Source organism: Orbicella franksi, chromosome 7 (genome assembly GCF_964199315.1).
Source record: "Orbicella franksi chromosome 7, jaOrbFran1.1, whole genome shotgun sequence".
NCBI lineage: Eukaryota > Metazoa > Cnidaria > Anthozoa > Scleractinia > Merulinidae > Orbicella > Orbicella franksi.
Window position 1 is genome coordinate 16,748,605 of NC_138151.1, and position 25,933 is coordinate 16,774,537.

Sequence of the window (25,933 nt, forward strand, 5' to 3'; positions counted from 1 at the left end):
ACGCGGGAAACTTGATCAAGTGAGTGAAGGCAAACTAGGGGTACAAACGTTTGTAAATTTGTCAATTTTCAAAGGGTAAAATAATACCTGACTTACTGTAAAGGTCCCCTTTCAGGCGCTAGTATCGATTTTACACTCAGTTGACTTTACTTTTAGGCCATTTGAATTTGCAACCAATATTTTGGCGAAGGGTCTGAAATACCGAAATGTCTCAAATGTCTCTTATTTTAAGTTTCTAGCGGCAAAAAAGAATTTGTCCGATCAGACTGGCTTTTTGTCAGGTCAAAACTTGTCCTTGGCCTGACAAATGACCTGCTTATAGACAAAAATTATTTGCAGGTTTGCTCGTGAAAGTTTGGGAGAACTCGAAAAAGCTGTGGAAACATTCGCCCACGGCTCCTGTTCACACAGCATTTCTCGTTCTCCCAAACTTCCACTCGTGTTTCTATAACTCGATAGAAACACGGTACATGTTTTCTATTTCTTAACTATATTTCAGTACGTTACCTTGCGCAGGAACACTGTGAGCATCGCTTAAAGATTGCAAGAGTTCTTCCTCAGTGGCAGAGTATCTCATTCTGTACGTTTTATTAATGGTCGAGGCTCGTTTAAGGTCTGACAGCAATTGAGAACTTAACTGGAGGCCTGTGAAAAATGATGAAATGCCGTATGGATCACACTTCCAGTGGTTACACAAGAAAGAATTCAAGTTGAGCATAAGATTTCAAATAAGAGTACCTTCACTTCCAACTGTGGAGTGAGTAGTGTTTGCTCTGTGCACCTTTCGTTTAGTATCTTTAGGCCTGGAACTGAAACAATTTTACATCAAGAGTTACCAAACACAACAATCAAAAAGTAGCATATACGGTCTGTGTGACTGTTTGAAATGTGCGTAATGCAAATTTAAAGGGGCTCAGCCGCTTTCTCGAGTCCGGTCTACGTTCCTCCCCGAGAGGAGAGTTCGGGGGAGGAGCGGGCTCCTTTCCCGAACAGCGGCTGGTAATCGAGCCTAGATCAGCCTGTGAGCACTTCGCTCTTACAAACAAATCTAACTAACAAATTAATTAAATAATCAAGTACAAGTACAATGACAACACGTGTTGTTTACCGTGGAATATCCGTGTCCATTTCTGGCAAGTGATGGGGTACCGACAGGTCCGGTTCAGGGCTGCCACACCCATCATCATGGTCAGGGGGGATGTTCCAAGTTGCACCTGGCACTTGCAATCCTGAGTTGACACAAACACTAGCTGCAGAACCTAATGATAACAACGAAGATATTGACAACATAACCATGCATGCTGTTAACTTCCATATCAGACCCAGCTGACCATGCTAGAGCCGGGTAGAGTCTATAAAATAAGGAGTTGTGTCCATGGTATCACACAGGTCAAACTTGCCTTTTTTCTCTCTACATTGTAGCATTCATTAGCGGCTGTACGAAACACGTTACAGTGATTATTTTGTGCTACCCTGGCATGTTAGTAGATGTTACATGGCTGTAATTCTTAGTAAAAAGTCATGAATGCTTTTATGCCATGCATAGTCATATGTAAACCTGCGAGAACAGAGATAAGTTAATACCTGTTTTTTTGAGTGAAGCGCGATTTTTGCCATCACCTCCATCCAAGCTGGGTAGTGAAGCACCTCTGCGGTGAGGTCTGACATTGCCTGCTGCAGCAGATCTGGACACCTTAGGATGACTTCCATTGGACAGAGATTCTACACAGAAAACAACAGCTGTTCAACACACACTCAAATAACACGCCATCCAACGAACAGGCTCCACACAAGACAACACAAACCTTGTAAGTGACACAACAAATTTCGAAAATTCCTAACAAGTGCTAAACGGAATAAAGCCTGAATGTGTGGTAGGCATGCACTGGCAGGAGAAAAACAAATAGTTTCAAAACAAAAACAGTCATTCAACACTAAACAGAATATAAAATCACCTTCTAAGGCTTTTGCACTGTCAAGAGAAGCAGCGGCAGCCTTGTGAGCTTCTGCACGAGTTAAGCAACTCTGCAATCTCTCCAGCATACTGCTGGTTTTCTCAAAGCGAGCTCTCTTTTTCATCCTATCTTTGTGTTTGTCGGACTCATCTCCTCGCTTTGGCCATTCCACCAGTGTAACATAACGCCTTGATACTCCAGGAGCATTCCAGCGCGACCCTCGCGGACCTCTATTGTCAAATTTAAGCAGATTGAGAAGGGCCCTTTCCTCTGCATCTATAAGAGGGCTTTGATTGGTAGGAAGGCAGTTGGAACAGCTTGCCTGAGTTGACAATACTTCTGGCTTTGGTTCTTCCTCTTCTCGTTGCTCAGTCACGCAGTTAATATCAAAGAATTCAAGTTCAACATCATCCACATCCCAGGCCTCTTGCTCCTCCTGTTGAGCAGTAGCATGGTCGTCCTGGGGACTCTCTGAACAAGGAACAAGATGTTGCAAAGCTTCCTCCTCTAGAGTTTCATCTAAACGAATAAATCATCACTTGTAATGCCGGTATTGTCACAGGACTCGCTTTCTTAAGAGAGCCTCTAACAAATGTAGCATTAGCTAGTTGTCAATAAACCACAAAACTGTAAACAACCAACAAACAACCAGTATAACCTAAGCCCTTACTTCCCAAGTAGCTGATAAAGTTCGTTATTGATTCCAAGAATGTATGTAGGACAGCATTAAATTTAGAACTTAGATGCAGTAAAAAATATGGGAATGGCGGCGTTGCTGTCTGGAGATCGTCAGAAAACAGACCTACAATAATTCGGAGTGAACTGCGAATTTTTCACTGCACGAATGAACTGGTCTTAACAAGAAATCACAAGAAGAGTATAACATACAAGTAATAGTTACTCTACGGAGCTTCTCAAAATGCCAAACGAGATTAAAACAAATTTGACGTCTTCAAGCGTCCAAGTGTTTAGCACTGCCGTGCTAATTGGGGACACTGAAAATCAAAATGCAAATGAGGATGAAGATGAGAACTGCATCGTCACAGCACCACTCCTCTGTGTACCTCTTAAGGACTGCTCCTCCATTCCTTCTGGTTCAGATGTCTCCTCTTCAGCTTCAGCCCTTCCTTCCACTTCATTATCCTCCTCAACACTGTCAGCAGCACTTTCCTCCTCGTCTTCCTCTGCATTATCATCTTCTTCATTCAAGTCTCCATCCACCAATTCTTCGCCTTCCTCTGATGCCGGAAGTATCGGCCCTAAAACAAGATCGCAATTAGCAATGGCGTTTGATTGTCTGAACAGACCATGATCTCTAACCAACCCAGTTAGCACGTCCAGTATGCCAGTATGAAGGCCATCATGGCATCTTTAGCATGTCCATAAGTAAAGAAATTGATTATGGATAACGCCTCACAGTAGGATTAATTCTGGAGATGGAGAAGGTCCCCTCACAAATTCTTCTGACTCTTATTCATTATTCCCATCCACTGACTACAGTTAAAGTTTCATCTTGCAACTTGTTGAAAGACTCTTCTCCCTTTGTGAGTATAGTGCGTTTTGTAAAATAATAATAATAATAATAATAATAATAATAATAATACTACTAATAATAATTATTATTATTATCATTATTATTCTTATTCTTATTCTTATTCTTATTATCACCCAACTAGTGGACTAATGCAAATCCTGCATTTTAATTGGCACGCTACAAGAGGACTATTAGTAATAGTAATAGTCCTCGAGTAGCGAAATCGGCGCGATTGAGTGACGCTTTTTTCTTTCGTTTTATTCCCAAATAAATATTTCTTCAACTTGCATTTGCTAACTTTATTATTCCCTTTTCTGTCCAATTAGTTGGGTGATACTAAAACAATTAGACCCTTCGCCCTCAAGGGCCACGGGTCAATAGCTCATGAGGGCTACGGGTCAAACTGTTAATTATTATTATGATTATTTAATTAAAAAAGGATCTCAGCATCGAACCTCCGCCATCATCAATACCAAACGTGACATTGCACACTCTTCAGCCTCTAGCGAATCCTGGATGAACTATCCTTACTATACCTGAGGCTGTTTCTACATCCAGTGCCGTGTGCACTGTAACACGTGGTCTGTTGGACTGCACCTGGCGTACCATCACCTGGCCCACATCACTATGTTGCTTAGTTACCAAATGATCATCATCATCGTCTATGTTGTCTAATGACTGCTCCAGAAGAGACACGTGACTCATGTCTGACACACTACCAGCTGCCGTCGCTGTAGGAGTTGGTGCATGGTTTCTGGATAACTCGATGGCCAGTCGCTGTGTTTTAAACAAGTTGTTTGATTAGTAGTTACACAGTGGTAAGACAAGTAAAACAAACTACAGACTGAGAAATTACACTGGAACCGATATTCCAAATATCTTGTTGCTAGCTCTGTACGTCGACTATAAGCATGGTCATCAACATGTATGGAGTACAAAGAGTTGAATCCATCCTGAGTTTCTTAGACCTTAGTACTTCACTATGCTTGATTTTACCAGCTGGATTTAAACACGGAGCGATCCTATAAAAGGCAAGGACACGCCACCTTTGAAGCAATTTGTTGGCTCTTTTGCACAATGGTGGAAAGCCGAAACAACGGTCGCACAACATAGAAGTCGGGGAGAAATAGCGTTTTTCTCGTTAAAACAACAGAGTCATTTACGTATAATAATATAAGGTGAATAAGAAAAATACAGTGAAAATAAAACTTATATTAACACTTTAGAAGATGCCTTTGGAAGGACAACAACGATGAATTATCTTTGTCACTTCACGGAACATTCAAATTTCGCCGCTAACTAAAATAACATTTAGCTGTTGCCTGCGATACATGAGCTATCTGTTTGCATTTATCTAAGCATGCCGAGAACGAAAGCAAATCTCATAAGAGGTGATTTTGGTTAGCCTATGAACACAGACGGATTTTGATGGGATATTTAAAATTATTCAGATTTATAAACGTTATGATAGTGCAAACAAAATGCAAACTGCACAGCGCTGAGTTATTCCTCAAATTGTTCTATATTCAGAGCAAAGAAATTGGAAACAAAAAGTGAGATTTCGCCTGAATATTGACGTTAGAAAGGAGAAGGAAGACTCATGGCTGAATGCAATAAAAACAAAAATTGCGTTCGTAAAAGGCCGACTGAATTTTAGGAGCAAGAGTACAACAGCAGCCAATGTTCACCTTATGGAATCTCTTTTAGATACCTGGCCGAAGAATAACCATATTACCGTAGATAAAATATGTTACCTTCGCAGTCTGCTTGTACCTGGTTTTTTTTTTTACGAGTTTTAGTTTCCAAACTTATTTCTCAACCGCGTTAATCCTCGAAGGAGCAAAGACACTCTGGCATCAAAAGAACAAGACACAGCATTTTTTGAGTGAACAGCTCGAATTCATACGATAGGCTTTCGCAAGTGGAGGAACAAAATTATGAAGTTGAAATTAAAAAAGTCAATTTTCTTTGTAAACTCTTCTCTTGAAGCTATCGTTGATCTAGTGCAAAAGGCATTGCTTACTACTTGTAAAATAAAACAGAAAATTACACCCGTCGCTATCCAGAATTTTGTGGCAACACGCTAAAATTAGACCTAAGTGAATGAGCCAATCAAATAGGAGCATTGGTCGTCCGTTGGGATTTGTGATTGGCAGGCTGAACACCTCAGCCTTGTTGTATAGGATCGCTCCGTGTTTAAAATAATTGAAATTTTAAATTAATTGCATTTCAAATTGTTGTCACTTAATTCAAAATTAGCCTGCTCGAAGGCTGCCATTGGGTTTGAGTTAAGGATGATTAAATGTAATGTAAACTGGGGAAGCCTAACGAAGAAACAGAAGTCATGGATCTTTATCGTAAGTCAGTGGACATACCACTGTCAGCTATCTGGTTCCCTTGCACCTCCTTGAAATTACTCTCATGGTGCATCGTATCAAATTCGTGATGTCTTGTTGAAAATAAGCTTGGTTTACACTGAGTAAGAATAGATTCACCTGGGCCTCTTTAAACTAGCAACTCTTTTTACACAATTACTGAACTCATTGAATCACCTTCCTTTTCTCTAAACATAAACTCTTGCTTAAAGCACACCACGCTAAAACTGGATTATTGATACGGTTTGAAAATGCCCAGGCACATGCTTTGAACAATATCCATATTAAAATGATGATCTGAGCAGAGACTGGGCTGTATGGTATCAGTTTTACTGAATTTTTACGGAAAATGTTAATGGCATTCAAATTTATGAGTGCTATAAGAGTACTCTCTTAGTGAATTGTCAGCTGATAAATACAATATAAGTACCTCTTTTAAGTCGTTAATCTGTTGTATGTACTGGGTCTGACCAGTTTCAAGTTGATTGATATACCTATATTAAAAAAAAACACAGATACAATCAATTATATATTCAAGAACCCACTTCAAGTGAATCATTTAATTCACAGGGTGTGGATGAGGTTTAATGCATGGTTCAACTCAACCACCATGCAGATCCTCCATTCAGGCAAGGAGTTGGCTGTAAAGTTGGATCATAATGTGCAATTCTTGCGAATTTTTTGTTTGTTTTTCATTACTACATTTTTAATACAAGTACCATGACTGTATGAACAGGTCAAACTGCTTACCACTGCTGGTCTCTGCACTTTTGGTAGAAGGTTGGAGGTCTGACTTGAAATCTCAGAATCAAAGTATCGTTTGCTGTATTCAAATAACCTTCACTTCCCTACACAACAAAAATAACACTGCATCATTTATCCACAAAATAATGATTACCTGTACAAATACCATTGTTTTCACAAACAAAAACGAATAGACATGCCAACTGCTAAACTTGCAAACAAATATGACAAGCCTTTTTTATCCCCAGTGATTTTCTTTTTATAATTTAAGGAAAGCTGGAAAGAAAGAACTTTTCACACTGCTACTTACCAAAAGATCCAAACGGAAAAATCTGTTATAACCCCAACATTCACCAACTTCAAAGTCAGATGCTGCAAAAAAGCATAAATAATTTTTTAAATTTCTAAATTCCACAATTTTGCATAAGGGTCTATAAGCAAGGCTTGTTGAAAGCACGTCAATATGAAAAAATGATCGTTCCTTTTCATTTTCCCTTATTTTTGTATTGAAGTGCTTTCCACAATTTCGTTTTAATTTTGTTTGACATGTATACAGTGCATTGTACAGTGAGCAAACCTTGCTTACAAGTGCTAGTCACAGATAGAATAACCTAAAATGTTGAGGAAGTACCAGTAAAAAGTACTTTTAATAGGCTTTATTTTTTACTAAAAACATATAATTCTATCTCAATGTATGTAATGTGATAGCTTGTAGATTGGAAACAGAGGTAGAGGTTCTGCTTTAAGCACTGACTAGGGTCACTAACCTATTCAGATCAGGATGTATATGAGCACAAGATTAATCAGGAAATCAAATAAAAGACTGTGTGTAACTTGTGATGGATTAGCATCTTGTCAAGACTTCTTACGGCTTACAAGTCTTAGTGTGATAAGTAATGTATTGTTGTTACATAGAAGCAACCTGATGTTGAACACTCTTGAAAAGGGGTTACTACAAATGGGCAGAACAGCGCTTTGATTCACTGCAGCTGCAACTCACCAAATTCCCTTACAATATTTTTGCTTGAGTCAGGAGAAGCATGGTGTATCATTTCCACTCTGTATTCATACCTTCAAGAAAGGAAATATTATCAATGCAATTGCCATACACTGTTAACAAATTATGAACAATAAAGAATGTAATTGTCGGACATCCTTGCATCAGGAGTGCAGTCAAAAGCCCAGAAAGCCCAGCAAAGGCTGGCCTGGCTGGCCTTGCCAGGAAAGCATGGCATGGAAAAGCATGGCAAGCGTAGTCAAGGCCGTGCTTTGTGGTAACCCAAACCACAAAAGCATGACTTCCCTTGCCAAGCAACAAACAATGCAGGGGTTTCTTGGACTTTCTGGGCGAGTAAAAAATCCACAAATTTCTGGCATTCCTTGCCATATCAATGCAACTGCCATACTGATACACTGTTAACAATTTATGAATAAAGAATGTAATTGTCAGACAAGAGTTAGAGTTATTACTTGGATGTTTCTGGTAGTCCTGCTGAGAGTTCAAGGAACACAGACAGGTAGTTACCTCTCACTACACCATTACCATCCTAAAAACAACAAGAACAATTTATTCTTAATAAACATAGCTGCGTGACTGGACATTTTGGTTTCCGAGTCATGAGATGTACTTCTGACAGCTATGGATACTACTGAATCAAATACTAACTGTTTTGGATTTGCCTCCTACTTTACAACAAACATGTAAACATTATAAGAAACAGGCATAAATTTTAATCATATGTGAGTTCTAACACTTACTGGATACACCTTCAGTCTCCAGCTTAGTCCACTAATATTTAAAGGCTCACTGTAGACAGGATCTGCTTTCCTGCGTAACAAACTGTGTGTGTACACATAAAGTTTACGTAAATAAAAATATGGGTCTAGCAAAATCCCACTCAAATATGATGGAGGCCACTAGCACATGACAATCTACATTTAAAACAAACATTGTTTTCTTTATTTGTTCATAAAATTGTGATGTTCAATTTGAAAAATGGACATTTACCTGAAATTTGTTATACAGAATGTGCTAGTGTCGTATCCTGGTACAATTTCACTGAAAGTCAAGAGCAACTGTGTGTAAAAAATACTGAGAGTGACTTTAAGAAAACTATACCACTTATTGATAAGCAAGTACAATCTGATCAGGGTACTGAGCCAGTGTCAATAATATAAATTTACACAACAAATAAAGAAAACTGGTTAGTATTTAAAAAAAGTGATGTCAGTGGACTCCTATCCATTTCCATCTTTCCTGGATAAGAACTACAGAGTTGCAGGCCGAAGAACGAAAATCCTGTTGATCATGATAGGATGACCAAAACAAACTACCGTCGAACCTCCCTTAAGCAACCACCCAAAATGCCAAGCCTAAGGTTGGTCGCTTATTGGGTCAAAATTTTGCCTCATTAGCATATGGTAACTGCAGAGACTTACCCAATGTTTTACATGTTTTATTGATGTCAAAAGTCAATTTCTAGAAAATAAAAATATACTGTACTTGCCATTGAGAAATTTCGTCTCTTGTTGCTGCCAATAGGCAGCCTTCATATTCTTGAAGCAATTGAGAATTTTGGTTCCATCGACCCATTGTTCCATTATTTGCATTAAGAAACAGGCTATCAGGAATCTTTTTATATATCCCTCTCTAGCCAATCAGCAGCTGTGTTATAACAGATGAAACAAATGTGCTCGCTTAGCAGAAGAGTCAAGGTTTACCCTGTTTACAGGTGAGTTGTGGCATTTTTAGTTTCTCTGATCGCTTTTGCCAATCTGTTATGGTTACTTCTATTCGAGGAAGCATTCATTAAGGTCATCAAGCTTTCAGTGAGCATTCTAGAGGCATTCTAGAGGCATTTATGCATTTATGTCACTTGCAGCTTTGGTTTTCAATCGATCGGATTCGGTCGATTCCTGGACACAAGCAAATATCGATGACCTAAGGATCAGTTCGTGAAGCTGTTACTGGGCTTGAAAGACATCGTAGTAACATACAATAAGTGTGCCAAGGTAGTAACTAAAATTGTTAGACCAAATGTATTGTCCATTTTCATCATGACAAGCTTAAGGTCATTCCTCACATTTGCATTGCACATCCTTACTGCGCATAATTTATGGCGTCATTAGCGCGCGGTTGTGCACGCGCATATTGAAAACATGACGGATTTGCCTTGATATTGAGCTCTTTCAGTTGAAAAATGGCTCTAGCTTACCAACGAGCATGGGCACCCCAATTTTTTTTTCCAGTCATTGTAATCAACTAATCATAACCTTTGCGTGAGAAAAGACTGATCTAATTTCTATTGCTGAAAATTGAATAAATAGGAAAAATAGCAGATACACTGTGGTCTTTTCTATTTTGCAGTCGGTAACCACGTCAAGAAATTTGGTTCTAATTTTTAATCAAGGATTTAGCTTTCTGTCTGAATCAAACTTAAACGTTTATTTGCGTCCGACACAATGTATTGACTGTAGTTTAATGCGTGTTCTTATGAGTCCAGGCTTACAAAGATGTTACAATTACTGGGAATGCGTTCTTATAACAAGCATTAAATAATGCCAAAATGGGGCATTTTTAATGCCTCACTGCTCCTTAATGAGCATGGGCACCCCCCTTTTTTATTTCAAAATTGAAGTTATCATATGACAAATATTCAGTGGACAAAGTTTGAACAAAAATCTATTGTCACTTTTATTTCAGAGGAATTACCTTAATAAACAGTTCACCTATACATGATAAGACCCGTTGTTCATTACACGTTGGATTTTTATAAACAGAGATGTTTGTTGTCCACTCTTACAAGCATAAACCCAAGGAACCAACAGATAAACCGAAAACTGACATAGGTAGTCATTAGTTATCGTATCTCTTTTATACATTCAAAGTACATGTAACCATGTTGTTTTGGAAATAAAATTAGTTACATTTTCGTTGAAGTTCCCATTGTCATATTTACATACAAACCGGCTACTAATGGCAGCACTCAATTCACAAAGCGAACTCCTAGTACTAGCTAGGAATGCAATAATGTTACAACACCTTATTATCCAATTTCTACCCTATTATCTGTCAGGTGGTTGCTTACAGGAGGTTAAAAACAAAAGAAAATTTCAAACTCTTCACTCTAAACTAAGGTGGTTGCGGTCGCTTATAAGAAGTTCCAAATAAAATTATAGTGATTTGACTAGGAAACTTTTGGTATTTTGGAAAACTGGTCGCTGAGGAGAGGTGGTTGCTTACGAGGTGGTTGCAATCGGAGGTTTGACTGTAGAAAGATGAGATCAGTATGGATGACAATACTAATATCATCATTAAGCATGTAAGGCCAACACAACTGTTAATAGCCCAAAGTATTGGGTTGTTTGCAGAGGTATGGAAGAAGCAATTGAAAATAATGCCATTAATTAAGATTCCAAAAATACTTACCTTGAAAAATCAGCTGGTATTGGTGGGCTAACAAAAGATGCCATTGGCTTACGATGGACCTAACAAGAAAATCAAATTGCATTTCAAACATTGCCCATTATTAATAGTAAACGACATGGCTGTCATTGTTGAAAATTTAAAAGCAACTATAACCTTTGATAAAAGTATGATAAGACATAACTTTGTATCAATTACAGCAAGCAATTGCCGCATTCTAAATTCTTCGCATGGCTTGCAAGTTAAGCAGTCTAACAAAACAATAATTATTAGAGCAGTTCTGTATAACAGTAAGACAGTGTCTCTGGTGTGACAGAGTTCAGGTGTTTACAACTATTGAAGGCCAACTGATTGAGCTGCCATAATTACATGACTAAAATATTGCACATATATTTGTATCACTTCAAGTTGTTAACTCTATTTTACAAGTAAAATTGCTGTTAACAATATTTTAGAAACAGATGAAACATTCTTGCTCAAAAGTCGTTCAACTCACCATGGGGTGTTTTAAACAAGCCAATAGAATTCTTTGTTTTCACTCACTCATCATGACAACTTTGCAGTCAATCACAAATAAAACATGTTTTAGTGCCCAAGTTGTTGTCAATATGTTGCAAAAGAATTTGTTCGTGCTTTTAGCTGTGCATATATCGAGTTATATGGATAGATCTGGGAAGTTTGAAGGAGAGCACTCAAGAAGCTAGAGTTTGTGCAGCTGCACCTCAAGCAAATCTTACCCTTCTCTCTCATGCTCAGCAAACTTCCCCCATTCATCCATAACTCGATACATGTACACTACATATGAACCAATTCTTTAGTTTCTTGTGAGATGTGTAGAAAGAATTCAGTCCATTTTTCTTGTTGATCACGAGATCCACAATAGCTAAGGAAGTTAAGCCAATGTAAGTTGAGTGAATCCAAGGCTTGTGTTCACCATACCTGATTAAACATCTGCAAAAGTTCACCACTTTTGGCAATAAGTTCACTTCTGGAGCATGAATGGAGCTTAAGAAAAAAAAATACATTCAGTTTCCAGCTGCTGAAATAATGACATCCATGATTTCACACAAATCAAAAAATGATTAAACCTTTTGTGGAGTTTTACAAATGGCTAATTAAAATATGTCAACTGTAGTCAACATATTGATAGTACCACAAGCAACCAGACCCCTCTTAAAATAAAAGAAATTAATTACTTTTGAAAGGTGAACTGATCAACATGACACACAGGGCAGGCACGCTATCCACTGAGCTACGAGAACTCATGGAGAGTAAGGTCATTTAATTGAGTTCATATTTACCGAGCTTAAAATTCACCATCTGTATTCACTAATCAAATTACTTATCATGCAATGCACAGGGCTGACAATCACGTGAATTACATTTCACAACTTTATGTAACTATAGTTACAATCAACTCCCTCTTTAAAAAAAATTCAGTCTATAAAGTTCATTTTTGTTTCAATCTTACATTCTTCAATTCTATTTCTCAGATGAAGACTACAATTACTCAAAGTGAGATAGATGAATGAAATTTTGATTGGAAGATTCATATCTGGCCTCATACGAACAACAGGCTGTAACTGTCAATGGCCATTCACCCATGGTATTTTCTCCTCTGTTTCTACCCAACCCAGTTCTCATGATATCAAAACTTAGGCATGTTGTAAAATATACTTCCCATAATGCACATAATCTATGGTCAGTCTATAATAAAAGCCATTACATGAAAAATTCAACTAATACAATCTACAGGTATGGTGTGCAATAATATGCTGTATTCTATAGGAAAGTTCATTACTTGACTCATGAATTCCATGTTAAATTTCACACACAAAAAAACAATATTGTACGAATTGCAAAGCGATGAGTGTGATATCAGTTTTTCAAATGAAATTTAACATGGAATTCACGAGTCAGGTTATGATATTAAATTGAATCGCATAGCCTTCTTTTTAATTGAAAGACAACCTTGTTTTATTTACATGTGTGTGAATGTTGCAAAATCCAACGTGTGCTCAAGAAAAGCCATATCTCTACAGAAAGTTGTACTTCAGGTCAAAGGAGGGAGAAAATTGACCTCCACTTTCCAAAAGACAAATGTGTTTGTTTTTGGCTTCATGTACGGCAACAATGGTTTTGAAAACATTAAAAGGTCATTGTTTCTAACTGTTTTTGAGTTGTTGTTTTGTTGTCACTCAAGTTCAATATCGTGTAAAGCCTTGCTTTCAAGAGTCACAATTCCACGCTGAATACCTAGCCTAGGTAACCAATCAGGTGCGAGAATTCTCTGAGCTATGCGATTCTAACCAGAATTTAACAAACCTGATGCTCCACTTCCTGTAACAAAGATTCCAACAATTCTGTTTCCTGAGTCAGTGAGTTTTTTTGTCCTGTTTGTAAAAAAAGAGTTAAACAAATTAAACATGTTGTCACTTAGAGAACTATGTTGATAAGGTTTATGTGTAAAATATAAGCTAAGCAAACTGGAAAGGCAGCAATTCCATGCCATAATTTAGTTTTCTTGATGTTTCATAAATAAACATCAGCAAGACCAACATCACAATCAATCTCTTTTCTGTATTGGGTACTGTGAATAGACACTCGCCACTGTTCATTGATTATAAAGTATGTTGAATCTCGGCTAACCACTCCACCGGTCTGCAACAACAAGCTATTTTGTTCTGGCCAGCTTTTACTCTTCATTGAAATATGCTGCAAAAGTCACTTTGTTACATTATGGCAAAGCCAGCAAAAGGTCCTCACTCCCCACCCCCAAAAAAAGAAACCTCCCAACAATAGCCATGGAAGGAAAAACTGTTAGAAACAAGACTGCTTTAATCCAAGGTTGTTTCATATATTTTTTTAATTAAGCTATCAGCCTAGATTTTGCTTCTTTGCCATTGCACAAAAACAGTCTCTGAACTGCTTGTGTCCCCAGTGGTACTTAATTTGAGAAAAACTCACTTTGCTTTAATTATTGCCATAATTTTGCTTTAATTTACAAACCATCACCCTGGTTTGTTATACAGTGGAATCCCAATTTTTCGAACCTCCAAGGGAAACAAAAATTGGTTTGAAAAATCCGGGAGTTCGAGAAATCCGGGGTAAAATTACAGGGTTCAACTGGAGAGGGGAAACAACTTTTGGTTCGAGATAACGGGAGGTTAACAAAATTGAGGGTTTGAGAAATCAGGATTCCACTGTATGTTTCTTTGAATTCTCCATTAACTGCATGTGCATGCACTACAAAATTAACAAAATGTTTAAGTTTCAAATTATGAAATTTTCATCTTTCTACAACAGCTGGTTTATGACAGCTGGTTGAACAGTCCCCAGGGTGGCTATTGTAGGGAACTTTGACTTTGCTATTGCTCTACTTCTGCAAGGTTTTCGTGATATTAGCTTACAGCTGTCAGTGTTTTTTCATAGCTTCAATAATCTTCAGGAACAAGATCACCACCGTGACTTGATTAAACACATACCTCGTAGATATGCAAGTAACACTTTCCACTCATTTACCGGTAATATATAACTCACCCATAAGAGTTAGTAGTTTACTCTTCAGCAGAGTATCTAATCGAGCTATCATCAATTCAACTGCATTACGAATTTCACGAACACGCTGCACAAATAAGGAAGGAAATAATAATTATTATTACTGACAGTAATGTTGACAAATGATTAAAGTTAAAAACAAACACAATTAATACTGCAAATGTTTATTTTCATTAGATACCTCTTCTTTAGCTTCACGTAAACTTTCAACATTGCGTTCCTGGATGGAGAGGGATAATTTCAATCCATTAGAAAGCAAGTTCACCGGTATAACACAATGAATAATAATAATTATAATAATTATAATAATAATAATAATAATAATAGTAATAATAATAACAACAATAATAATAATAATAACTTGATAATAATATTGCACAAAGTTTGATACAATGTTCAAATGCCCATAACAACATTAGTAATCTGGATGTGCCATTCTGCGCTCGACAAAATTGAAGTACATCCAGGACATTGCTATTTGCGAGCAAAACATGGCCACGAGGAGAGAGAAGAACATGAGTTCAAGCACTGATCATGAGTAGAATTTCCTTGTTTTATCAATTTTAGGCGTTCTCAGCTTAGCTAAGTATCAGAACTGTCTGTGATTCGCTAGCGCGGAAGAAATTTATTTGCGTGGCTTCCGGGCGATAATTGACGTAACGACAACACGTTGAGTGTTCGCTTACCGAATTTATGAAAACCGTCTTTAACACGGTTTTCATAAATTCAGACATATATTGGCACAGAATGACCTAAACTGCTCAGGGAATTCCCTAGTTTGACTCTAAATGCTTTAGAAATATCGACAGAAATTAGACACGCTCGTTTTTCGACCTTTCTGGGTCATGCAGTCTTGTTCCCTTGAAATATATATCTGGATTTATGAAAACGGTGTTAAAGACTGAATCAAGTGTTTTTTGATTTATTTGTTTTTTTCATTTGTTTTTTTTTCTTTCTGCTTTCATTATGACAGCAACTTGTAAATCTTACCTAGCATGAAATGTAGAAACTCCTTGCCGCATGTTTCATTTATTTAGGTATTTTTTTTCATCATTTATCAACCACCACCCCCCCCTCCCACCCCCTTTTCAATTTGCGTGAATTTTAGCCCAGGCTACACTCATCTGAATTCAGTCCACGCGGTGACTCTGACAAGGAGCAACCGATTAGCATTCTGTATTTGCTGTATAAAGGAAGTCTGCCCGAGAACATCATTAAGTCCAATGAAGGCCCAAGTCTAACGATTTGCTAGTAAGCGTCGTCCATTATCGTACGTGAGGTGGGCCTGAGGAGATGTGTAAACTGTACGGGTCACATTTAGTCCCGTAACAGAAGGCCGTTTGCCCTGTGGCGATAATGTTGTGCTTGCTTTAGACAGCAAAACTCTTTAGCCACATCAATTTAGGGCTTAGACGTGCAATGGACTAGACATTTCTAGCTACTGTTGGCGTCATTTGCTTTGAACTTTGATGTAGCTAAAGACTGTTGAAATCTGGATGTGCCATTCTGCGCTCGACAAAATTGAAGTACATCCAGGACATTGCTATTTGCGAGCAAAACATGGCCACGAGGAGAGAGAAGAACATGAGTTCAAGCGCTGATCATGAGTAGAATTTCCTTGTTTTATCAATTTTAGGCGTTCTTGGCTTAGCTAAGTATCAGAACTGTCTGTGATTCGCTAGCGCAGAAGAAATTTATTTGCGTGGCTTCCGGGCAATAATTGACATAACGACAACACGTTGAGTGTTCGTTTACTGCTAACTATGGCCTAGTTTGTTTGAATTTCAATCGATTCTCGATGTAGGAAGCTCTTGTTCAGTCCATTTAGGACGATGCAGGCCTTTAGAAAGCAATAGATTGGCTCTCCGCCGCGGTTTTAATATCTGTACGTTCGTGTTGATTTAGACTCCAATTTCATGTTAAAAGCACTCTTAATTAAATTGTACAATTCATGATTCAACGAAAAGACGGTGAATTTAGTCTTCCTGGCCTCAAAAGGCATACAGGAGAGTTATTTGCTGCTATTTGAGCTACGATAAGCCTCATGGAAAGCTAGCTCTGGGAGAGAATTGTAGCAAGATTATCAGTGACATGTCAAATTCTATGGCTATGTTTTTGCGAATCCGGTCAGATATTGAGATGAAATGTCACGTAACAGTTACTTTTTGGCTGAAATATAGAGGTAAATAACCGATTCCACTGCTTACCATGCTCTTGTTAGTGTGACTGGCTAATTTAACCCACAGTAAAGACATAGTGAGGTCATTTAGGTGAAATCGCAGAGGTTAAGCCTGTCTAAATTAGTGCTGCGGTGAACCAAATGATCAATGTAAGCTCTAATTTAGCTTTGTTTGGCTCGTTCGATTCATTTGCAGTGACTTCAAAGGCTTGTATAGGCATGGTATGGACTCTGTTAAGAGTACACGACGTAGATAGCACTCTCGGTATGATATGGCCATATTTATGTACATTTTCTAACCGATTTTCCAAAAAACATGCCCGCTATTTTGGTGCAAAGTCTTTAACACGGTTTTCATAAATTCAGACATATATACATATATACAAACAAACATAAAATAATTACACAAAGAAGATATAAAGTAAATAAAATTAAATAATTAAATAATTTGTATAGACCCAATATTAGACCTTTTCTTCTGATATTTGGTGAAAAGTATTCCTACATGTATATGACTGGTATTAAAGCTATGGATCGTTTTTGTTTTTGGATTAAATTATTTATAGCGGAGAAATTTGCAATTATGTGAACGAGCCCATACATTCTCTGTAATTGCATTCCCAAATAATTAATTAAATTTAAAAAAACATCATCTCTACAGCACTGACTTTAAAACTGTCTTAGGTGAGTAATTAATAGGTGAGTAATTAACAATTTTGTAGTGTCTCTATGCATAGTTGTTTAATATAGTTAAATCAATATTAACATTATGATAGTTCACGACTAGAAGCTAGTCTGGTCAGTAGCGTTTTTGTAGGCGGTTGTTAGTGTCTTGGCCGTCTGTTAGCGTTTGTTTAGCGTTTGGTGCGTTCTGTAGCGTTTGATATAGTTCAATGGAATTTTACATAGTTTATGACCAGGAGCTAGTCTGGTCAGTAGCGTTTTTTTGTAGGCGTTTGTCAGTCTCTTGGCCGTCTGTTAGCATTTGTTAAGTGTTTGGTGCGTTCTGTAGCGTTTGCAGAAATCATGTGGTTGTGGGAGCCCTGGGACTGACATTGTCCACAAGTATTCTTGGTTAGTACGTGCGTTGTTGTCCCATGTGCTTGCAGTGTGTTCGTTGCTCTGTTAGCGTGGCGTTGTGGGTTGAATCATAGTGGTTTAGTGGTTCTCAGCGTTCCCTCCCTATCCCCCCTCTTTTCAGCATTTTTTTTTTCTTTCCACTGAGCCATCTGGCTTGAGTGTGATGGGTGCCTGTAGGGGGCCTGGTGTGGGGGGCTTGTGGCTTGGTTGTGAGTTGGGCAGGCCAGTCGGGTGTTCTAGCACCTTGGGGATATGACTGCGGTTGCAGCCCCGGGGCTTCATAGGCACCTTTCCTCCACTAGCGACTTGCGTCTTAAAGTCTAAATAATTGCATCATGTTTTCGTGTCACACTCTGATAGCTCAGTTGTTACTATGCAGGACTGCAGTATTGGTTAACTGTCCTGGGGTCGCTGGTTCAAATCAAGAACAAAGTGTTTTTTTGCCTTTCTATTTTTTTCTGTTATTTTTGCTGAGGATGAAGAGCCATTGGGTCTATCGTTTTTCAAAACTCAAAACTCTAACATAGTTTTCTTGCAACTCCTTAGTGTGAACTCTACCCTGGGCTTGTCACCATGTCGTGGTGGTAGAGCTTGCATGTCTCAGTGACCCCAAGAGCTATGCCGGTGGGACTTATTCCCTGGTGGGTTCAACCGTGCCGGATTGGTCGAGGGATAGAGACCTGACAAAGGACAGCCCCTGGTCCTCCAGTTTGGGGGTTGGGCATTAGGCTACTCACCTAACCTCGTAAAAAAATGAATGATTACAGAAACCTTACACATTAGAGGCAATCTACCGAATCTTGGGGGCCGAGTGGCACACAACATGACGCTCCAGAGCGAAAGCCGCATGGAAACTCTGGAGCCAAGGACGCCAATAGTGCACCCAAAAACACAGTTGAGGATAGGAAACTGGAACGTGAGAACCTTGTATGCACAAGGGAAGACAGCCCAAGCGGCAAAAGCAATGTGAGAGGCTAAGTTGAGGCCCTATGTGCCAACTTGGCGCCAGGGGACAGGTGAAGGTGAAGCCTTAGTGCGAGGTCGCCATACATGAAATAATCGTTTCAAAATTAATATCTGACAAAAGAACGCACCCTTTGTCTGTTCAAGGCATTTTTAAGGGTGACTGATCATTAATTCTAGATGAAACCTGTAGAACGTTCTCTTCTTTCCTGTGGTTTAATTTGTTTTCTTTATGATTCTTTAATTTTGCTCATGTCAAAGTGCAACCACAGGAGATAATGGGTCAGTCAGTCTTAAGTAAAGATCAACATACCACTTCTTGAACAAGACTGATGAGTTCCATAAGTCTGCGCCTTAATGCTGCAACCTAACAATTGAGAAAAGATTATAAAATGCCTCAAGTAATCAACCTTCAAGGTAGCTTCTGATGGTTTTTCACTGCACACACCCTGATGATAAAAGCTTTAGTAATCTCTGCACATTCAAGGGAAAACATCACGATTTTCCAATATTTTATGACATCAGCAGTTTTTACGAAGAGGGAAAAGGCATAAATAATTTTGAAAAAGAAACCAACAGAGAAACTGCCACTACAACCCATACTCATTTCGTGTTTAGCTTTAATTTTCATCTGGCTGGATTAGATGTACTGTTCAATTCAAGACAATTGCATTTAAGGACAGTCCCTACTAAATACAAACATCTTTGAGCCAAATTAGGAACTTATGGAAAAAGTAGATCTTAGCAAGGGTTATTGGAATCCTCCAAGAAAACAAGAGATAGTCATGCATTTTTCTGAGATAATTAACCTCGAATCTCAACAAAACGATGGCGTCAACATTTTTCTAAAAATTTAACATTGTCAGTGCGTGCTAAGGGAGTTTTGTTTCCTCCTTTTTCAACTTCAGCATTCCCTCTGCTAACAAAGTTATCAACAGTGTTGGCAATGGATTGTTTCTGTAGTCTTGGCTCTTTTCTTATTAATTTTGTGATGGCCCCTTCCCTTCTAACCAGCTTTCAATAATTTTCTGCTGGACAGAACTTGGGACTGCTTTCCCTTGCAATGTGAACGGATTCATTTGTAATTATATTTACTACTGACTACACTGAATGGTGCAAACTTCACTATGAAGTTTGGTGTGAAATTCTCAACTTCCTTTGAAAGTTCAACATTTGATTGGCAACTATGTAATGGAATTGCCAAGTTCAAAGCGACCTTCGAGAATTTCAAACGAACTTCGGAAACCATTTGTCAAAAGTTTTTGAAATGCTCTGTAACACATTGTGTATTTCTCAAAAATATCCATACCTCCCCCACAAAAAGGGATTTTTTTGAAGACACCCTCACCCCTCTGGAAATTGCAATCCCCTCTGTGGGGGGAGTATGGATATTTTCTGGAACTGTACATTATTTTACTTGACATTTTGCAACTACAGTACCTCATCTGTGATAGAGGACACATGTTGGTCATACACTTCATCCAAAGGCTTGAAAGTGTGGCCAGAGTGCTAAAAATACATGTATAACAGATAGTTATTGTATTATTCAGAAAAACGTTACGGCCAAGGCATCATGGACATGGCTTGGATTGAACCAAGACAGCTTGACAATCATGGAGTTGTGTGTGCTAACCACTGGGCCACCAAGCCTGGCCTCTTCCAGGAGCTCTTTGGCGAATCCTAGAAAATGTAACGCTCATCTAGTCCAGAAACATCATAAGACTGGGAAAAAATGAAACCCTTAATGCAAAGTAATTGATTAAAAGTCACAACACCCCTGGGTTAAAATGTCATGCATTTAACCAAAAAAAAAAAAAACACAGCCTGTAGTAATATAGCAAACTGTAGTTACACATATATGTTCCATATTATGTAAAAAGAGTAGTGTCAGTACAGTAGCAGGATGTAGTTATGTAAACTTACTGTTCCACCCCACAGGGCACACTGATGGCAGATACATTGCTTGCAAGTGCTGCAGAAAACACTGAGTTTCTCGTGATGGATGTCACACCTGAAATACAGTTTCATAATCATTCAGTTAATGAGATGTATTAAAATTTTAATTCATTCAGAATCACAGACATACAATGTTGTCTCTGTGTATACCATACAAACTAACAAGTACACTCATTTGATATGTAGCATTAGACAAAACTATTATTTATTTGGCCATTGTTATTTCATTCACCTCAAAGGCCAATTTACTAACAAAGGGAAATAGGAAATTAATCATATCACCGATGCTCTGCATTCTAACAATTACCCCCAAAATATCATCTCCAACATTCTAAAGAGGAAATCTTCTACTCGGTGCACAAATTCCATCCCAGAGGTTCCAACATTGCTAAACACGCTTGGTCTTCAAATCACTCTATTGACTTTAAAAATTCCCAAGTGATTGACAAGGGTTCTTCACGTATTCACAAAACGTTAGAATCATGGCACACCGCTTCGATAGATCATGCAGATAACAATTCTAGACTGCTCCCCAATCAGTACTCTATTTTTTTAAAAAAGAACAATTAGTTTATTAACACTTATATTTTTCCATTTTAATATATTCTTTTTATAGTTCCACCTATTTTTGTATATATTTGTAGTTGTTATCTTTTCCATTTTTTATCCATCGAAGGCTGTAGTCTGGCAGTCGAAAGCTCTGAAAGTTTTAACTTTATATAGCCAGTGAACGTTTTTTATACATTTTTAATATGTTTTGTCCTGGCTACGGTTCTTCTATTTTTAAACGGAAATAGGCAGTGTTGGCTTGCAAATGATCCTGCTATCTCTGTCAACTCTTAAACTTTCTTTTAAAGTTGATACTTCTCAAAATGTACCTTGAGTTTTCTGAAGACCTAGTACCTTGGAGTCGGTTACTAATTAACATGTGAAAATAAGTTAGTAAAGTATTGGCTACCAAATGACAGCTGACAAAAAACTAAGTTGATCTCTTTAATTTCGTTAAGAAGACAGTTCCAAAGTGGCGTGACACGCACCAAGAAACATTCTGAATTTAAGTTACGCGTACGTTTATTGCGCATACAAATTTAAGTTGCGTGGACGTTTTATCAGGAGTTTTAGACAGTTTCCAGTGAGCAGTTGTTGTGCCTTTTAGAGAATTTTGTGCCATTTAGAGTTTACTGTTTTACCGATTTTGAAGTGTTTTGGTCGAGTACCGTTTCTGTCTACTGCTCAAGAACAAATTTGTAAAAACACAATGAACAATTTTCTTCCACAACTAGGATAAGAATTTAGAACACAATCTGATTGTTAACTAGTGAGAATGTTGAAACACTTAATCTGGAGTGGAGTTCTAAATATTCTATTGTCAGTAAAAATTTTAAAGCTAAGACCAATAATGCTGAATGATTCTCTGATGAATGAAAATCAGCAAATTAAAATCAGAGTAGAATCAGAGTTCACTGTTTCTCAGCAATCATATCATGTTCCAGAATTAGATAAGCCATAGCACAGTGACTATAGTAGATCAACCACAGAACTACCAAGTTGTTAAACTTTCACTTAGTGGCTGCTACTTTGAAGTAAAGACTACTTGTAGCCTAATAAAAGATAGATACACAGTTTCAAGCTCTGATCAATCAATGACAGTGTCTCGTGTAAATTGGTATTTTGTAGTTTGATGTGTTGATACATTTGCAACCCACATATTGGGCTTATTGAATAATTTCCATTTTCCTACATTTGTAGATATAATATGAGTATTATAGTACGGTCTTTGAGTCATATGTAAAGTCAAGCCTTCTTTATAACAAGCTGACTTAGTTTGCTTTGTAAGTGCTCCTCAGGGAAACGTAGTATAAACATGAATAAATATTAATGATTGTACCTTGTACTTTAGAGGATTTGCTACCAAATCATTGTATTTCTGGTACCAGTAAGCTACTACAAACAGTTAAGAATGAATCTACATGCTAAAATATCTGTACCTATCAATAAAAGCATTCTTCTTCATCCATAATCTCCAAGGCCAAGAATGCATATGCACAGACTGTTTTATTAAGCCCACTAGTTAGTAGTAAGAATAAATTTCCTTAAAATCGATTACTCAAAACCAGGAAAATCAAGACAACAGTCACCTAAAAATCTTTTTCTACTTACTGTTCCTCTTTGCAAGTTTCCACAGCTTACACATATTATACTATGAACATTAAATTCATGTTTTCATTTTACAAGAGTTGCCAGCCATTTAACAACTGGTCTTCTAGAAACTACAGCATGTCTTGTCTATGCATGATCTATCACACGTACAAGTAGTTGAATTGAAACAATGACTGCAGTCGTGTGGGTTATCAAAATAAGCCCACACATAGCCATCTCTCCTGCAGGAAAGCATTAACACCTGCCGATACTCAGCTCACATTTATACACAGATTATTTAAATTAAAGAAGTCTTCAGAGACATTTCTCCTGAACTTGCTATGCAAATTAGCCACTACCAGATATTAATAGCTTCATGATGAAAATACCGAGGGTTTTAATGTTATCCCACCTGTCTTTCTCTGCTTCATCTTTGGTTTTAGGAGGTCCTGTTAACTGAAGTGAGTCCAGTTGCTGAAAAAATAAGAGTAGTGAAAGAAACTTCAATTTCAGTGCATTGTTTTATTTACGTAAGAAACACTGAATACAAAAGAACATGTGCCATACACATTGTCCATAGAAAAACAGTCTTACTAATCATCATTTCAAACATCAAATGCAAATTAGGAAAGAGAAGTCCAGTATTTTAATTAATGAAAAACATTTTGACAAGCACTAAGAGATAGAGAAGTTTAAAAAACCCACAAACTTCCTTATAAGCTCACTAGATAAATATTATTATTTTTAAAACCATGAATATGCACTCAACTAAAGATCTTGGTGATAAACAGACCGACATCTTTCTCTTACGCATCACATTATTTAGTCTAAAGTATTTATCAATAAGGTTTGGGCTCCCACTGAAAAATGATCTTTAATCATTCTATAAATTTATACAACATGCAAAGATCTTAATATCCTTTAAGGCATATTCATTTGCTGGGCATCTCTTGTAACAGCCAACACATACAAAAATAGACAATAAATTATTATTAGCTCACGAGCAGGCGGAATTCAACAAATCCTGCATTCTGATTGGTTCCGGGAGCAAGCGGAAATTTCCCATCCGCCCTGCCACAGCAGGCGGAATCCCTCATGTTGATCTATTTTCATGAATGAATTAGCAGTAATCATCAATCTTTTACCTTTTTCACACTTCCATCGACAATTAATCAAGGCAAGTTTACCTCTATTCACTTTTAAATGACAAGGAAAGTCACTGCAAATAAATTCAATTGAGTGTTTTGAAGTTGTGAGAGAGTTTGTTTGGTTGTTTGTAGCTCAGCACTGCAATGACGCATAATCCTGTGTTTCTCTCACCACACAATTTTACGGCAAAAAATGAGTCAATTGCAGTCAAGTTTACCTCTCTGATCGTTGCTGTATTAAAGAGAATCTCTGTGGAATACACTAAACAAATTGCTCACTTTCTGCTACTCAATTAACAGCAGTAAAGTCTGATTTAGAGTGATTCGCAACGACTGATCCATGACAGAAATGTTTTTGTGGTACAACTTCAACTTCACAAAATCAATTTTGGAGGACTTAACTGGTAAGCTAGATGCAACTAACATAAAGTAGTTCGAAACAAATCTGTTCTTTAATACACTTTTCTTTGTCTAGTATCTGAGTTACTCACTTGATCACCCGTTAGATTTTTTAAGAATGGTTTGTAGACGGCACATAAGCCAATTCAATGACAAAGTTGTGGAAACAAACCCACTTGTAAGCCAATTTACCACAGGAAAAAAAGAAATAATTATGTTATTTGCTGGCTTAGGGCGGTCCGTACAGTGAAAAACTGTGACCTCACGCTTGTAAAGACCTTGGTCACAGTATTTCACCATACAGACCTCCAAGCTGGCATATAACATTTAATTTATGACTTAAACCACATCTTTCATAAGGCTTAATGGACGGGTCAACATTAATGGAAAAAATTGCCTACGTCAGGAAAAATTGTCTGGACCATAAAAAATTTTCATTGCGAACTGATGGGCTGGGCTGCTTGTTCCAGTTGTTGTTCCTCCTCACCAGGCATTTCTCGTCGCCGTGAATAAAATGGCTGACAGATAACAAACTTTAATGTTACTCTAAACTTAACTTGTTCAATACACTTTGAAAGCATGCTAGAGGAATCTTTTAAGAGTTATGCTCTGGGATGATTACATAACCTATTACATAAGCATCATACCTAACAGTATAGAACAAAACAAATAGTATAGAAACCAAGCAAATTAACACCATAACACTAGTGAGGATATGAAAAATATGCCACTCAAGTCCCAGATGTACATGTAGCTTTGTATGAATTTTATGAGTAGTGTACAAGCATTTTCCAGTAAAACACTAATGTCTACATAGTAAACGGTGATCTTATGTTAAAAGCTATTTTATTTGAAAATGAATTAAGATTAAGAAACAAATTAAAAAAGTCACTGTATGAGAACATATAAAAAGCAAACCTGTGTAACTTCTTCAACCCATCGACAATGGACAAGTTCATGGAGATGTAAAGAGGCTCTGTAATGAAAAGTAAAAGAAAAGTACTGCATACTGTATTTTGAAATAAGAAATCTGTAGAAGTTTCAATCTGTAGTCTTTCTCTTTCATCAACAAGTCATCTTTGTCTCATAGGGGGCATAGTGCATCCACAGTTATTGTTACAGTGTCTGTTACAGTTATCTTTACTGGTAAGAAAAGAACCTGAGTGTAGGAATTCCTTGAATGCTCATTTGCACAATGATACACTAGGTATCCTACTAAATAATCAGGAGTAAAGAAGTCCCTACTGTACTTGCAGTCTAGTAACGGGTTGCAATGCAATATGTTTGATGGTTTACACTGTCAGGTAATTTAAGACTTTTAATTCTTTTTTTAAATCACCTGTCACCTGTATTGATTTGATACAGCTGAGGGTGAATCACCTCACAAAAACACAAGCTCAATGTTATTCCAGTTTTAAATGCTTTGTAACAAAATCTCGAAACAGAAAAAAGTTACAACAAACTTAAATTAGTTTAA

General features: G+C 37.5%; 2 protein-coding genes and 1 long non-coding RNA gene across 4 annotated transcripts in view; 1 reads left to right on the forward strand and 2 right to left on the reverse strand.

Annotated features, from left to right (window-relative positions):
- LOC145492983 (uncharacterized) overlaps nucleotides 1–25,933 on the reverse strand; it is a 33,176-nt gene that overhangs the window by 3,063 nt on the left and 4,180 nt on the right. The window contains exons 4-27 of one of the 2 annotated variants that reach the window (XM_081472375.1): nucleotides 25,375–25,432; nucleotides 23,322–23,383; nucleotides 20,738–20,825; nucleotides 20,255–20,323; nucleotides 19,128–19,181; nucleotides 14,774–14,812; nucleotides 14,575–14,659; nucleotides 13,360–13,427; nucleotides 11,974–12,039; nucleotides 11,038–11,096; nucleotides 8,617–8,667; nucleotides 8,367–8,448; nucleotides 8,079–8,155; nucleotides 7,609–7,679; nucleotides 6,919–6,980; nucleotides 6,615–6,712; nucleotides 6,295–6,358; nucleotides 4,026–4,266; nucleotides 3,020–3,214; nucleotides 1,956–2,426; nucleotides 1,585–1,722; nucleotides 1,109–1,259; nucleotides 739–809; nucleotides 508–645 (exon numbers count right to left, since the gene is read on the reverse strand). In XM_081472375.1, the coding sequence (XP_081328501.1) occupies nucleotides 508–645; nucleotides 739–809; nucleotides 1,109–1,259; nucleotides 1,585–1,722; nucleotides 1,956–2,426; nucleotides 3,020–3,214; nucleotides 4,026–4,266; nucleotides 6,295–6,358; nucleotides 6,615–6,712; nucleotides 6,919–6,980; nucleotides 7,609–7,679; nucleotides 8,079–8,155; nucleotides 8,367–8,448; nucleotides 8,617–8,667; nucleotides 11,038–11,096; nucleotides 11,974–12,039; nucleotides 13,360–13,427; nucleotides 14,575–14,659; nucleotides 14,774–14,812; nucleotides 19,128–19,181; nucleotides 20,255–20,323; nucleotides 20,738–20,825; nucleotides 23,322–23,383; nucleotides 25,375–25,432 (2,558 nt within the window). Of the gene's footprint in view, nucleotides 1–507; nucleotides 646–738; nucleotides 810–1,108; nucleotides 1,260–1,584; nucleotides 1,723–1,955; nucleotides 2,475–3,019; nucleotides 3,215–4,025; nucleotides 4,267–6,294; nucleotides 6,359–6,614; nucleotides 6,713–6,918; nucleotides 6,981–7,608; nucleotides 7,680–8,078; nucleotides 8,156–8,366; nucleotides 8,449–8,616; nucleotides 8,668–11,037; nucleotides 11,097–11,973; nucleotides 12,040–13,359; nucleotides 13,428–14,574; nucleotides 14,660–14,773; nucleotides 14,813–19,127; nucleotides 19,182–20,254; nucleotides 20,324–20,737; nucleotides 20,826–23,321; nucleotides 23,384–25,374; nucleotides 25,433–25,933 lie in introns of both variants that reach the window. The other variant, XM_081472374.1, reaches the window with a different exon arrangement.
- Nucleotides 8,679–25,933, reverse strand: part of LOC145493021 (soma ferritin-like) — a 58,205-nt gene continuing 40,950 nt past the window's right edge. The window contains exons 6-7 of the mRNA XM_081472426.1: nucleotides 10,321–10,650; nucleotides 8,679–9,673 (exon numbers count right to left, since the gene is read on the reverse strand). The gene's annotated coding sequence lies outside the window, so the exon portion shown is untranslated. The remainder of the gene's footprint in view (nucleotides 9,674–10,320; nucleotides 10,651–25,933) is intronic.
- On the forward strand, nucleotides 17,234–18,626 carry LOC145493034 (uncharacterized). Its single transcript, XR_014050084.1, has 2 exons — nucleotides 17,234–17,802; nucleotides 17,838–18,626. It is a non-coding gene; the product is annotated as an uncharacterized LOC145493034 (long non-coding RNA).